The 15016-nt window shown below is 40.9% G+C and overlaps 1 protein-coding gene across 1 annotated transcript in view; it reads left to right on the top strand.

The window, feature by feature from the left end:
• The window catches only part of PPAT (phosphoribosyl pyrophosphate amidotransferase), a 44933-nt gene extending 31710 nt beyond the window's left edge, over positions 1-13223 (top strand). Inside the window, exons 2-11 of the mRNA XM_053403122.1 lie at positions 1144-1210; positions 1909-2115; positions 3813-3925; positions 4238-4383; positions 5709-5781; positions 7988-8139; positions 10121-10248; positions 10805-11026; positions 11446-11566; positions 11946-13223. Coding sequence (XP_053259097.1) covers positions 1144-1210; positions 1909-2115; positions 3813-3925; positions 4238-4383; positions 5709-5781; positions 7988-8139; positions 10121-10248; positions 10805-11026; positions 11446-11566; positions 11946-12121 — 1405 coding nt within the window. The 3' untranslated portion in view covers positions 12122-13223. The remainder of the gene's footprint in view (positions 1-1143; positions 1211-1908; positions 2116-3812; positions 3926-4237; positions 4384-5708; positions 5782-7987; positions 8140-10120; positions 10249-10804; positions 11027-11445; positions 11567-11945) is intronic.
• The last annotated feature ends 1793 nt before the right edge of the window (positions 13224-15016 follow it).

Here is a 15016-nt window from a genome sequence, read left to right as displayed (position 1 = left end):
GGGGAAAATCGAGTCCCGATATTGGTTGGGCTCCAGTTTCCACCGGCTGCAGCCAGTGTGACCAGTGGCAAGGGATGATAGGAGCTATAGTCTAGGGTTGCCATATTCCAAACAGTGAAAATCCGGACAGAAATTTTACGGATAATCAGCAAAGAATGACATTGCCAACATGGGCTGCCATGTGTACAGATTTTACTGGACATTTTGCAGATTTTCTGCCCAGACGCCACTGCCGACTGCAGCATTCCAGATGTGTCTGGGAAATTTTCAGACGTATGGCAACCCCACTATAGTTGTGCGACATCTGGAGGGCGACAGGTTCCCCATTGCTGAGCTACAGTCTGGAGAGAAAATATTTTTATTTTACTTTTTTTAAGAGCCCAAGGGCTGTCTAAAAAGAGGGACCACTGCCTATGGTATGTTCCGCTCTCACATCTGGCAAACAGGTTTGGCAGGGTGTTCTGGTTGTCTCAAAATCCTGCAGAACCTTCCCAGAAGGGAAGACTAGGACTAAAAATGTGGGTACACCTTGGGAAGTAAAACCTTCATAGCCATGGGCATAGCCAAAGGGGGGCAGCTGTCCCCCCATCAATAAAAATCAACAAAAATACATAGCTAACTGAGGTTCTGCCCCCCCCCAAACTCCTGGCTACGCCTATGTTCACAGCCCTGCAATTACTTTTTAGAAAGGCCACCACACTTCTTCATCCTTAGAAAAGCACAATACAGCGCAGTGCAATATAGACAAGAAAGTGTATTGGTGTCTGCAGAAACAAATACAAATTAAAAACAAAACAAAAGCATATTACGTATCCGCTATCACACTGAACTTGTTTGTAAGATTTTGTGTTTCTTTGTGTCTCCACCCCCATATTGTACTTCCTTTCTGGAACCAGAGCCTTGTACCTGGATTTGGTGGTTGATGAGGGAAGGTGAAATTCAGGAGGATGGGGTTTCTCTTGCCGTAGGATTTTTTCCCCTTTATGGTTATGTGTTTGCATGCAAATACGTTGTCTAGGCATTTTGATACTTCCATATTGTGTATGGGTGGTGCTGTTTTTGCTACATAGGAATCCACACTTGGATAATGTGAATATATAAGTGCCATTTTGGTGCCATCATCTGCTTTTGCTTTTCTCCTAGAGGCCAAGAGAGTGCTGGGATTGTGACAAGTGATGGCGAGTCAGCCCATTCATTCAAACTACACAAGGTAAACTGGGAAGCTTGTTTACTGTTTCTATAGTTAAGAGAAGGTGTGGCTTTCACAAGTAGAAACTATAAAGTAGGGTTGCCAACTTTCTCAGTTCTATTTTGTCCCTGCCTTAAAAAGCTTCACCTTTTGTCCCTGCCTTAAAAAGCTTCCGATCAGCAAGCCCAAGAGGCTCAGTGACACAGTGCCACCTGCGTCCCAGTATTGTGCTAGATGCACCTCTGTGGAAAGGGAGTTCCACAACTTAGGGGCTGCCACGGAAAATGTGTTTTCCTAGACTGCCGCACCCTAAGCTTCTCAGGGTGGTGGAACGCTTAAGAACCTCCTACGATCTTAGCATCCCAGAGGGTCTGTAGGAAAGGAGGTGGTCTTTCATACATTTGGCGCCTGAATCTTTTTAGGGCTTTAAACGCTAACATGAGCACCTCGAATTGGCCCAGGGAAAGAACTGGCAATCCATGCAGCTGTTTTCAAACAGGGCTTATACGAAATGTGAAGGGAAACTCAGCCAGCAATCTGGCTGCTGTATTTTGGGCCAATTGAAGTTTTTGAGTCATCTTCAATCTGGAAGTTTGGGGACAGGAACTTGTTTGTGTGTGTGCACACATGTAGATTAAGTTTAGCTTGCTAAAATATTCTGGGCAGTATTGGAAACTGCTCTTAAGAGCATGTAATCATTTCCCATTCTTGTTTTGCAGGGGATGGGTCTGGTTAATCATGTGTTCAGCGAAGACAGTCTGAAGAAGCTGTACATTTCAAATCTTGGAATTGGCCACACAAGATACTCTACCTCCGGAGTCTCTGTCTTGGATAACTGTCAACCATTTGTTGTGGAAACTCTGCATGGGAAGATTGCTGTAGCCCACAATGGGGAGCTGACAAATGCTGCACGACTGAGAAGAAAGGTACAAATTTCCCAACCTGTAGTTCTTTTGGTCTACAGCTCTCAAGGCCATTGGTTTAGAAGGATGGGCAGGGCCAGCTGACTCATGAAGCAGGGTGAGGTGACTGCCTCAGTGGGCAGGATCCACAGGGCAGCAGATTCTGATGTAGATCTTTACCCCCCCCCCCCCCGTTCCTGATGTAGATCTTAACTCACCCCTTCTTCCCTAGCTGGGACGGGGGGCACCAAAAGGTCTTGGGCAGCCCTGAAGATGGGTCATGTAGTCCCACAACATCTGGAGGGCACCAGGTTGGGGGAAGCTGGCCCAGGATTCAGGATTCTAAGCATGAAGAAGCAGAACATAATAGTAAATTTGCATTTATAAGTGGCACATAACCAGGTCTTTGTTATATTTGACGGTAGGAAAATAGTCAAAACAACAGATCATTAGGATGATAAGCATAAAGGTGAACAACTGTTTTCATGATATTGAGATCATCCACAGATCCCAGGCAAGTGCCGCATTGCTAATTGTGAACACCTATCCTTCCCCTTCTGCAATGTACCAGATCCTTAGTTGTCTTTTATTTGCCCTTCAGTTGATTTCTTATCGTCTTGTAGTTCATCCTCTGCCATATGCACAATTGTGATATATAAGCATAACAGTTTACAGGGATCAGCAAACTTTTTCAGCAGGGGGCCGGTCCACTGTCCCTCAGACCTTGGGGGGCGGAATGAACGAATTCCTACGCCCCACAAATAACCCAGAGATGCATTTTAAATAAAAACACACATTCTGTTCATGTAAAAACACCAGGCAGGCCCCACAAATAACCCAGAGATGCATTTTAAATAAAAGGACACATTCTACTCATGTAAAAACACGCTGATTCCCGGACTGTCCACGGGCTGGATTGGGAAGGCAATTGGGTTTACATGCATGGTTTACAGCAATGTTTTAGAGGTACTTTTTTCCCCTTCCATGACTTGCTCATGATTACGAAGGAATGACCCAAGGATTGGCTTATTTTTCACAACTGAATATGGAATGAAACGGGGTTATGATTTTATACCATTTTATATTCCAAGGATTCTTCACAGCACTCACAGTTTAAATCCTGAAAATACGAAGAGGAAGCTGGAATACCAAAGTGACATGCAAAAATAAATGTACACCTACCGCCCATCATCTCTTTCTCTTATCTCTATTATATCCCAAATTTAGTTAAAGTACCCATCTCACTGAAGAGCTGATCCTCTACACTTAATGTAGTAGCTCAGTCTTCCTTCCCTTGCCAAAGGTGCAAACAGCTCCTTCCATCATGATTCCTCCTCTGAATGTATAGGATTGCTCTATTAGGCTCGAACTTTTAAGTAATGACAACTTCCTGCAAAAAAATCGTAGTGTTCAGAAGAATCCTGTTGTCAGATGTGTGGTTCTCCCTCTCTGACATTTTCTTTCCCAGAACTACTATTCCTAGTATTACCTCAGAAGAAGGAATAACAGTTTAACCAGTTCAAATGTGTGGTGTAGATGTCCTCTTTGTGCCCTTCCCCTTTGGATACCACTTCTTTTGATTTTAGAGAGCAGAAATTGGCCTGCGTCACTTCTGTTTTCTAGACCATTGGTATAGTTATGCATGTACTCATGCGTGTTTCTTCTACAGATGAGAGTTGCATATACTTGATTAATGCTGCATTTTGTCCTTTGTTTAATAGCTAATGCGCCATGGAGTGGGACTGTCTACCAGTTCTGACAGTGAATTGATCACTCAGCTGCTGGCATTCACACCCCCTTTGGAGAATGACGACACCCCAGATTGGGTAGCAAGGTAAAGCAATTGGTTTGAAGGGAAATAAGCGAAATAAGCAGCACTAAGCCAAAGGAGTACAGTGGTATCTCTGGTTGTGAACTTAATTCGTCCCAGAGGTCCATTCTTAACCTGAAACGGTTCTTAACCTGAGGTACCACTTTAGCTAATGGGGCCTCCCGCTGCCGCCACACCGCCAGCGCGCGATTTCTGTTCTCATCCTGGGGCAAAGTTCTTAACCAGAGGTACTACTTCCGGGTTAGCGGAGTCTGTAACCTGAGGTGTTTGTAACCCAAGGTACCACTGTATATTAAAAGCGCTTTCATGTTCCAGGATAAAAAATCTGATGAATGAAACACCCACTTCATACTCGCTTCTGATGATGCATAAAGATATTATCTATGCTGTTCGTGATCCGTATGGGAACCGTCCGCTCTGTATTGGCCGCCTTGTTCCAGTAGGTGATATTAGTGGAAAAGGTAAGACTTCATGTTGTGTTTTAATTTGTTGGGAGCCACCCAGAGTGGCTGGGGTAATTGTTGGGGTTGTTGTTGTTTAAATCTCTAAGCTGCACCGAGTTCCTGTTAGGGTAAAAGGTGGGGTATAAATAAATATATCACTATCATCATATTTGATATGTTATATGTGAGCTATGCTTTGAGTTAACTGCATCAATGTTCATTTTGAAACACTTACCACTTGTACTCTTTACGCTTTTAATGTTCAACTACATAGATAAACATTGGATTTAGTGGAAGAACAGTAATCCTACATGAAAAGAGGAAACATAAAGTGGAAAAAATACATAACTCAAGAGAAAATAGGGTTCTAGTTACAATGAATGCAGTCTTAAGTAACAGTGATAAAAGCCTAATACAAGTTGCTATTATATCAAATTACTAGGGTTGCCATATTTCAAAAAGTAAATGGTAGAATAGAGGAAATAATTTTGTTTCTTCTGCTTAAGTTTCTGGCTCAGTTTGCTTCTGATTGCATCATGAAATTTTATATAATATACACCTGAAATAAAATGCTAAATTCTGGGTAATAATGTTATTATTTATCCATAACACCTGAGATTTTGGGGACATATAGGCAACCAATAAATACAACAAGAATGTGTGTCTAGTTTCATAGGTACATCTTCAGAAACACTATAAAGATTAATTCTAAGCAGCTCAGTCTAGACTGAATTTTTGGGACATCTTTTGGTAGTTAGATCAGCTTATGTTATTATTTTGGAGCAATGTCATACTTTACATAGCAGTTGTGTTTGCTGCGGTTACATCCTGTGTTGCATCTTGCAGTAACCATGAAAAATGTGAAGGAAATATTAATTCCTAAACAGACAGTTGACATATGCTGATTAGCTATGGTTGTGTCATGCTTTCACAGACAGGCCTATTTAGGGATGCTTTTCTGCCCTTCACAATATATATGTGTGCTGTAGCAAACACCAGTATAGTTTACAACAAACAGAATTACTGTTGAATGCATGACTTGAGTTTCATGGTCATATCACTCGTGGTTGGCCATCAGTCAGATAAGATGTTTTACAAGCAATGTCACCACTGGTGTAATACTTTCAGATGCTTGTATTCTATTTGACTGTTGTCGTTTGAGAAAGGTAATGAGCATTTGCAACAGATTTTTAAAGACCTAGTAACAGAGTTAAGTTGGTACACTGTTCTACTGTTGTTACTTTATTCTGCAACTCTGTATGACTTTTCCTTTGACAAAAAAAAAATCATCAATTAGAAGGGTTTTTTTAATGCTGTTATTACTGTTTTAAACTTTATTACAGGGAAAACCAATGCTGAAACTGAAGGATGGGTAGTTTCTTCAGAATCGTGTAGCTTTTTATCTATCGGAGCAGAGTAAGTTCGTTTGTTACGTATAGCTGAGTTGGTAGAGCATGAGACTCTTAATCTCAGAGTCGGGGGTTGGACTAGATGACCCTCGTGGTCTCTTCCCAACTCTACAGTTCTGTGATTCTGTGTTTCCTTACACATGAAGTCAAATCAGATTATTTCTGCTATTTTGTACTACAACAACTTGAAGAAAAGGTATTGTTGGTCTGAAAATTAAACTTCTATTGAAGTCAACGGCCCATTGCTTTGACGGGAGCTGAATTGTACACCATCTGTATTTAGAAGACAAAACACTGACAAGTGATCTTTGACAACCAACTAACTATTAGCCAGTTAATTATTTACTTTTCGTTTTCATGCTTTTGTATAAGTAAGTTACATTTTTAAAAAAGCACCCATCATATTTTTGTGTTCAGAGAGCCATGGAATCTCTCTCTCTTGCTCCCCAGACTTCGAAGGATAGCAACAAAATGTGTCTCTAGAATTTGGGGAGAGAAAATGACAAAAAATCTTTTGTTAATGATGTGCAGAATAATGACCAGCAGTTTGTGAGAAAAGGCAAAGGCCATTTAGATTTCACTCGGTATCTTTTCCATTTGAGGAGAAACTGCACATTACAGGAAACATGGGATTGCTGGTAAACACTGCATTCCTGACTTGAAATTCTTCCCTTGATCCTTTATAATAAGTAACAACGCTTCCAAAATGACTTCTCAAATTGCATGTTTCTCTGCCTCCACTAGTCTACAGGTGGAATGGATGCAGAAAAATGCATGACACCATGACATAACACACAATAAGTGACACATTACAACAGTGGGAAGAAAACTTGATATGGGAATCCTATCTTCTGTGTCACCCTCATATAGTAGGTAACTTCTGCCCACAAAGAGGAAAAAGGGGGAAACCAATATTTCACAAAAAGAAGCCTGTGGATACCTGGAATTTCCCTGTTAAGGCACCTGTTTGTTGCCAGATTTTAGAAAATGGCAGACATGTGTAATTCCATTATGAACTATTAGTCTAATAAGAACTGACAATATATTTGACAAGTCTGCCATCAGGCAAGCATGAAGGTGGCAGCTATAAATAGATTATCAAAGAAGATAAAAACTGATTTAATAATGCCACTATTTTCCAAAGACATTTTGACACCTTCAGTCAGTTCACATATGACACTAAACATAAGTAGTGTTCCATAACTGAGCTTTGCTGTCGCCAGCTCCCTTCTTCTCTCTCATGTCAGCTGAATTAGTTATTTCCTGGTTTTTAACAAGCTTTACATCCAGACACCCAACTGTGGGTTGCATTTATCTTCCAAATCAGTTTCACATCTGCAAACCTGGTTGGACGGCAGCAAGAAAACCCTCATAGGATAGTGGTTGGCTGCAACACAAAGTAAGGAAGAGGAGGGATCAAACTGTGTGCATCCAACAACATGAAACAATGGTTTGGCACTGCACGTGAGCCAAACCAATGTCTTTCAGTTTGCACGTGTATTAGTGAACTTTTAATATTTGACTTTTGCTTGGTTAACAAAACTATTTTGTGAAACTCAGGGATTTTTTTTGCTCTGTGAGATCAACATTTGGAGCATTGGGATTGTTTATTTCTCTAAATCACAGTAAATGTTAGTTATAGTTACATATCTGTACAATCTGGGCTAATTAAAATTAAAATTCTTCACCAACAAAGCTGACTTTGGTGTTCTGTATACATTTTCCAGATTGATCACATTTTTTACAGTTTTCCTAGTCAATTTCTCCTAGATAATTAGATACTGAAGGATACTAAAGGCCTGCCTCTAACCTCTAGAAATCTCATTAAGTGTAATCTTATGCACATATACTCCAGAGTAAGCCCAATTAAGCTCAAATGGACAGTGTCAGTCGTTTTTTTTGCAACTGGGATTTCAGGTAGTACTGCTTGAAAACATTATCTTCACAGCTACAAAAGGACTGAAAACTGAATTTTTCAAATGAGATTTTCCAAAATCTTAATTCTAGATCACATTCTGAACTTATTTAATATGTCTGAGAAATTGTTGCACGCACAATATTATTGTGATTTTGTCAGCCACCAAGGAATGCACATGCCCCCAGGTTTTTCCAACCCAAAGGCACAGTGTCTATAATAACTAATGCTCTTACAATTGCAGTTTTTCTAAAGATCAGTTTTATGAAGATTTATAATATCTAACTTTATTTTCCAGATATTACCGTGAGGTCATGCCTGGAGAGATTGTGAAGATATCCAGATATGATGTCCAGACATTGGATGTTGTGCCAAGACCTGCGGGAGATCCATCAGCCTTCTGCATTTTTGAATATGTGTATTTTGCGAGGCCTGACAGCATCTTTGAAGGCAAGCTATGAAATTTGGTTAATCAGTCGTTCTTTTAGATTGATGAAAATTATACCCACGTATTTGAATCAAGATCCACAAAAGCATTGGACAAATTTTTTTTCAGCAATTGAGGGTACATTAGGAAATTCTCACAAGATTGATTTTATGGCTATGTTTAATGTATTGTGAAATCCAGTTAGGTCTTCAGCATCTATAGGGAGCAGAGTAGGGTTACTTGGAGAGCTGTGAGCTTTCCTTACAGATTCTGTACAGGGACAGCAAAATAATCTTCATGATTTTCTGCTAGTTTAAATCGTAGTAATAAATAAATAAATAACATGGTGTTTTTTTCAGTGTAGTACCAGAAGCTGTATTGTGGTACTTTGTGGGTGGGTAGCTGGGTTGAAAAGGATTTTTGGACCAATGGCCTGGTTGCCTATTTGCACGATACATTTTTTAAAAAGATAAAATAGAGGAGACTATTTGGTTAGCTTGTGGAGCATCATAATGAGTGCAGTGTATTTCCCTTTACAATATCTATGGTCACACGCATCTCCCCCACGCTTCCTACTTTTTCTTTGAATGTTGCTTTATTTCATGGGTAGGCAAACTAAGGCCCGGGGGCCGGATCCAGCCCAATCTAATTCTAAATCCGGCCCGTGAACGGTCCGGGAATCAGCATATTTTTACATGAGTAGAATGTGCCCTTTTATTTAAAATGCATCTCTGGGTTATTTGTGGGGCCTGCCTGGTATTTTTACATGAGTAGAATGTGTGCTTTTATTTAAAATGCATCTCTGGGTTATTTGTGGGGCATAGGAATTTGTTCTTCTTCTTTTCCTTCAAAATACAGTCCAGCCCCCACAAGGTCTGAGGGACAGTGGACCGGCCCCCTGCTGAAAAAGTTTGCTGACTCTTGCTTTATTTGTATTGTTAAAAAAAATCATTTCAGTAAAAGGAAAGAAATAGTCCTTGTTCACAGAGCAAATGCTGAAGAGATTGGGTAACAGGAGTGAGCCAGCAGTAAATCACACCGAGCAAGTCGGAGTTAACTATTAGCAAAAACAGGATCTGCACAGGAGTGTCAGGCCTATTGAGCACAGCAACGGGTCTGGCCTCCATGAAGCAGTTGTTGAGACAGAAAGTCCCTGCCTCCCCACAACTGCCAAAGTCTTAAAGTTTTTCCCAAGCAATCTGAGACTGCGCCTGCGTTAAGCTAGCTTCTCCTCTGCCCTCTTTGTGCCTCTCCTGGTTCTGGGAGACCGGGGGGAGGGGAGCCTGTCACAGCAGGAGGGGGAGACACCCATGGCTCTTCACTAGCCAGACTCATCTCTGCCTTTTGGCCTCCCTCCTCTTCTGCCTCAGCTTCTGCCTCTGATTCTGGGTTTCTCTCTGCCACAGACTCCCCCTCCGCCAAGCCCTGTTACTTCTCCAGCTTCTGATACAGTGGTGCCTCGCAAGACGAAAAGAATCCGTTCCGCGATTCTCTTCATCTAGCGGTTTTTTCGTCTTGCGAAGCAACCCAATTAGCGGATTAGCGCTATTAGCGGTTTAGCGGCTTAGCGGCTATTAAAGGCTTAGCGGCTTAGAAAAAGGGGGGGGGAGTGGAAAAAAAATCGCAAGACTAGCAAGACGTTTCGTCTTGCGAAGCAAGCCCATAGGGAAATTCGTCTTGCGAAGCAACTCAAAAACGGAAAACCCTTTCGTCTAGCGGGTTTTCCGTCTTGCGAGGCATTCATCTTGCGGGGCACCACTGTACTTCCTCCCAGTCTTCTCCCTCTGACCACTCATTATCACCCCACTACCCTTTCCTGGGCTCTGAGCCTTCTTCCCTGCTGGCTCCTCCTATCATTCCTCTCCATCCAACCAGTCCGTGACACTGGGTTTAAACCTTTACTCTCGCCTTGGATTATAAAAGGCAGTAGGGGAAAAAATCAGTTGAAGATGCTGGAATCAAAACTGTACAGAACTAATTCAATTTTTTTCTCATTCTCCACAGGTCAAATGGTCTATTCTGTACGAAGGAGATGCGGCCAACAGCTTGCAATTGAAGCCCCAGTGGAAGCTGATTTGGTTAGCACAGTCCCAGAATCTGCAACACCAGCAGCCCTTGGATATGCTCAAAAGGTAATGTGCCTGATTCTTGTCTTTAATCTGAAATCTCATATTTTTGTTGTAGGAATACGTGTTTTTTTTATTAAAAATTTTAATTGACATAATACCAACTTGTACACCAAACATTTTAACGCAGATGTTTATCTTGTAGCACTAAAAGTTTAAATCTTGCCTTCCTGAGTGCAGTTCAAGCTAGCTTACAAGAAAAAGATAAATACATAAACTAATGAATTACTTTTAAAAACAACAACACAGCATTAACATAGACTATAAATACACATGCAAATAAAATTCAACAGTCAGAGAAAAATATTTCCGCACCCCCTCACTGCCAACCCTGTGTGAATTACTAGCTTTTTACCATTTTCCAAAGAAATTCCCCAGACACCAGTGAAGTTCACGTTTTCTCCAAGAGATTGCATAAGTTTCTTTGGCTGTTGTAGCTGAATTGTTCCCACTTAGTCAACTCTTGTGTGTAGAAAAGAAAAGGAATGTTGATGGAGAATTGATCTTAGCCACTTCACTTTCTATGGTACTTTGACTTTTACATTCTCTCTTTTTTTTCTAGTGTGGACTACCATACATTGAAGTACTATGCAAAAACAGATATGTGGGAAGAACTTTTATTCAGCCAAACATGAGGCTAAGGCAGCTCGGAGTGGCCAAAAAATTTGGAGTCCTGTCAGACAACTTCAGAGGGAAGCGTGTTGTCCTTATTGATGATTCTATTGTACGAGGCAACACCATTTCACCCATAATTAAACTACTGAGGGAATCTGGTGCTAAAGAGGTAAGAAAGTATTGCTGTCGGTTTTTGAGGAAGGCCTGACTGAGGGACAAGACTGGTGCAGTTTCAGCTTTATAATAGTCTCTCAAGTGTCTTGATTGAGGTGCAGGTAGTACTCTGCTCTTCTCCTAAGAGCAAAGCCAAATTTATTGGCTCTGTTGCTAACCAATCAGACCTCACTCCTCCTTGTAGTGACTTTGAATTTTGCTGGTGCTGCCTGTTGGAATTGTGGGTGGTGAAGTGGGTATTGTTTTTGTTGGTTATTAAGATACGCATTTTGTGTTTTTATATTGTAAATCACCATGTGATCTTCGGATGAAGAGCATTGTAGAAATTACATAAATAATGGTAATAATACAAATGAATGGCATAATTGAAACTGTGTCAATATCATAATAGCATTTCCCCCCCTTCCTCCCTAGGTGCACGTTCGTGTAGCTTCGCCTCCAATAAGATTTCCTTGTTACATGGGAATAAACATTCCAACAAAAGAAGAACTCATCGCCAATAAGCCCGAATTTCATGACCTAGCCAACTACATAGGTAAAACACTATATTTTCAATCATTGTCAATAAAGGTATACATAGAAACATGGACACTCTTTGTGTTAAACAGCTTGGGTGGTGACTACCCTCTGGCAGAAGCGAATCTACCAGTGAATCAGGGAGAGGGACAATTGTCAGCTATGTCTCACCCTTTTTAAAGCTGCAGTAGAAATTGGAAGATCCTCTGGAGCAGATTTAGGGAGGGTATAGGGTGCTTCAGAAAGATCACCGAAAATTGCCTCCTTTCCTATTCTGCTGACAGATTTCCATCTGCTAGAGGACCTCACCATTGGGTACCACCTTCTTCATCTTTTGGGTGTGTACAATGGTGCAGCATTTTAAAAAATCTATTTTTTTGTCTTTTTTCTCTTCCTAGGAGCTGACAGTGTTGTTTATCTTTCGGTAGAAGGATTGGTATCATCTGTGCAAGAAAGCATCAAGGCGAAACAAGATAATGAAAACAACCTTAAATCCAACAAGTTTCGGGCGGGGAAAATTGGCCATTGCATAGCATGCCTTGTTGGAAAATACCCTGTAGAGCTAGAATGGTGAATTTCCAGAATACAGTTACCACTGAATTAAAGTTGGAACTGACAAGATGTATCACACCCAAAGGTGTGCCGTAAATTGCTACCAAGGAAGTTATCAAACCACTCATTTTAGTTAAATCTTTATTTGGGATAGTGAGGACTGTTCAAGAACTTGAAATAAAATGCAAAAATTATGCAGTATGATAAACATTAGTGCTGTAACTTGGGGTGGCAAAGTTTCTTGATTCCTTAGCTGGCCTAATCCTGCCAAGAAACTTGATCTCTTCTCAGGCTTTTATTCACAGCCTTGGTTTATTACAAATGACATTCTGAAAGAAACTGCGAGCCATTAAGTCATTTCAATTTTTTGAACAGGGTTCAACCAGGGCGGGCGGGGGGGGGGGAATGTGAAATTTGGTTTTATATACAGTGGTACCTCTGGTTGTGAACGGGATCCGTTCCGGAGGCCCGTTCGCAACATGAGCGTGTCCGTCTGCGCATGCGGCGAAACCCAGAAGTAACCCTTTCTGGGTCGCAGCCTGAAAACACGCAACCTGAAGCAAACGTAACATGAGGTATGACTGTACATGACAAATTCTGAATTCATAGAATTCTGAATTCCATGCTTCCCTAGAAATTTTTATCTAGCTGTTTGAGTTCTGTTTAAGAATGAAGTAAGTGCCTGTATTTTTGCTTATGTAACTAAATTCATGTGTAATAACTTGCTTCCAAAGAGACTGAATATTATTTTTATACAATATGTTGCTGAGACTGGGAGACTCAGGGAAGTACTAAACCAAAATTCTTTAATACCTTGAGCCTTAACGAATTCAAACCTGAATATATATATACTGTCTTATTGTGATTTCGTTGTGCGTCAAAGGCATTTGACAGGGGAAATTAGGCTGATAACCATCCTGAGTGCTATGATTTATTTTGCTAATTTTCCTCACTATGTTTTTGTTGTGAATACTTAACTGTAATCTGAGTGAATGTTTTTACTGAATGTAAGCCTTCAAAGAAGACTCAAAACATTGAAAAATTATCATGTGGACTTATTTTGGTAGAGTATTTTAACGTATGGTAGTGTTATATATATATAACTCTTTAATGTATATATATTACTGCTTTGTTCAGTGGGGTGTTTTTTTTAATGTTGTGCTTTTGTGAATGAAATCTAAATAATTCTTTAGTGGTTGTAAAATGGTGATAGATATTTAGATATCTGAGTTGAATTAGAATTGCAGCTAATTCTAACCCAATTCAAAAATCACTGCTCATGCATTGAATTGACACATGCGCAGACCTGCTCCTGGTGTCACCTAGCCCATGGCTCCTCAGAGTGAACATGCATGTCTGTTTGGAAATCTTCATATAGCATGAAGCCTTTGTACATTCACACAGAAGTCTGTGCATGCAGCCTTGCCTTAACACATGAAGCCTTGACTTTTCAAGACGCTTAAGAATTGCCATGAATGCAGAGCTTGGAGCTTAGCATACTGTTGCAATGTGGCCTGTGCTGTGCCAAAAAGTGACCTCTCCCCCCCCCTTTTTTTTGAGAGCAGTCTCAACATCCTGCAGGGACATGGTTTTTTCAAATAGAACAGCCTTCCTAACCAGTTGCTCAGCAGAACGGATAGTTCGAAAAGGCTGCCAGGAGGCACATTAGAAGAAAGTTTATATACACAGCACACAAAGACTCATAAAATGCCACAACACTCTTCCACTTGAATCAAGAAAGGTCACAGGTCATGGGACGCCTGGCTTAATGCGGATATCGACTCCTCTGAAATTACCTTGGGGTGTCCCAGAGTGCCCAGGTCATTTGGGTCTCATATGTCTCACTTTGACACCATGCCCATGGCAACCAGGACTTCCATGGGACTGCTGAAAGTGACTTCTTTTTACCATTCTCCCATCGAGTAATGAGTAAAGAAACTGCATTCAAAAACTGGCAAAGAGGGGAGCTTTTTCACATCTGGAAGGGCAGGGAACCCAGTAACCTTATGGCAAAAACCCTACACCTCACCTTTCAGAATTACAAAAATTAGCTCCCCTCTCTGCCAGTTTTTGAATGCAGTTTCTTTACTCATTACTCAATGGGAGAACGGTAAAAAGAGGTCACTTTTGGGCACTGCACCACCTGATTTGACCCTCTTTACTTTCCCTGTCAACTTCCTTCTTTTAATCAATGCCTGCATTTCTGAGAAGTTTCCTCTTTTGAAGTCAAATGTGGCTGTACCAGACCTGCTGGGCAAATGTCCACTTATATATATGTTGAATTTGACAGCACTGTGGCCACTGACTCCTGTAACAACAAATCTCACACCAGGTCCAGGGGTTCCCTTATAATTCAACCAAGGGTTGTTTCCCCTCTGGTCAATTTCAAGACAACTTGGTTCTAGGGCTAAGTCACTTAGGGTGTTTAATATTACTTTGTCATGACAGCAATCTGTATTTATTTCTCTAGAACAAACACACAAACATGTTAATAGAGAACCAATGGGCAACAGCATATTTTACAAATACTGTTCCAAACAAATGGAGCGAAGATATAAAGGATTGAAGTACCTATGTTAGGAAGATGACTTATACCAGGTGGCTTTATTTGTCCGTCTTGCAGAATCCAAGCATATCAGCCAAGAGACTTTTCACACTACCTCCTATGGAGCCCTTTTTAAAAGGCAAAATGCCAGGGATTGAGTCAAGCACCTTCTGCCTGCAGAAACACGTGTTCTATCACAGAAGTATGCCCCCTTCTTTGTAAGGTTATATCTCTACTGTATTAAAGGGCTATTCTTAAAGGTTAAGGGTTTTGCTTGCTCACTTATTGCCCTTGAGAAAATAAAGGCTAGTTGTTCCCATTTTACAGATGAGTTGTTGAGGTTTACTCAAGGCTGCCATGATTTTCCCTAAT

This window comes from Podarcis raffonei, chromosome 9 (assembly GCF_027172205.1).
Source record: "Podarcis raffonei isolate rPodRaf1 chromosome 9, rPodRaf1.pri, whole genome shotgun sequence".
Lineage (NCBI taxonomy): Eukaryota > Metazoa > Chordata > Lepidosauria > Squamata > Lacertidae > Podarcis > Podarcis raffonei.
Note: the sequence above shows the minus strand (reverse complement) of the source record. Positions and strands in the feature narration are given on the sequence as shown.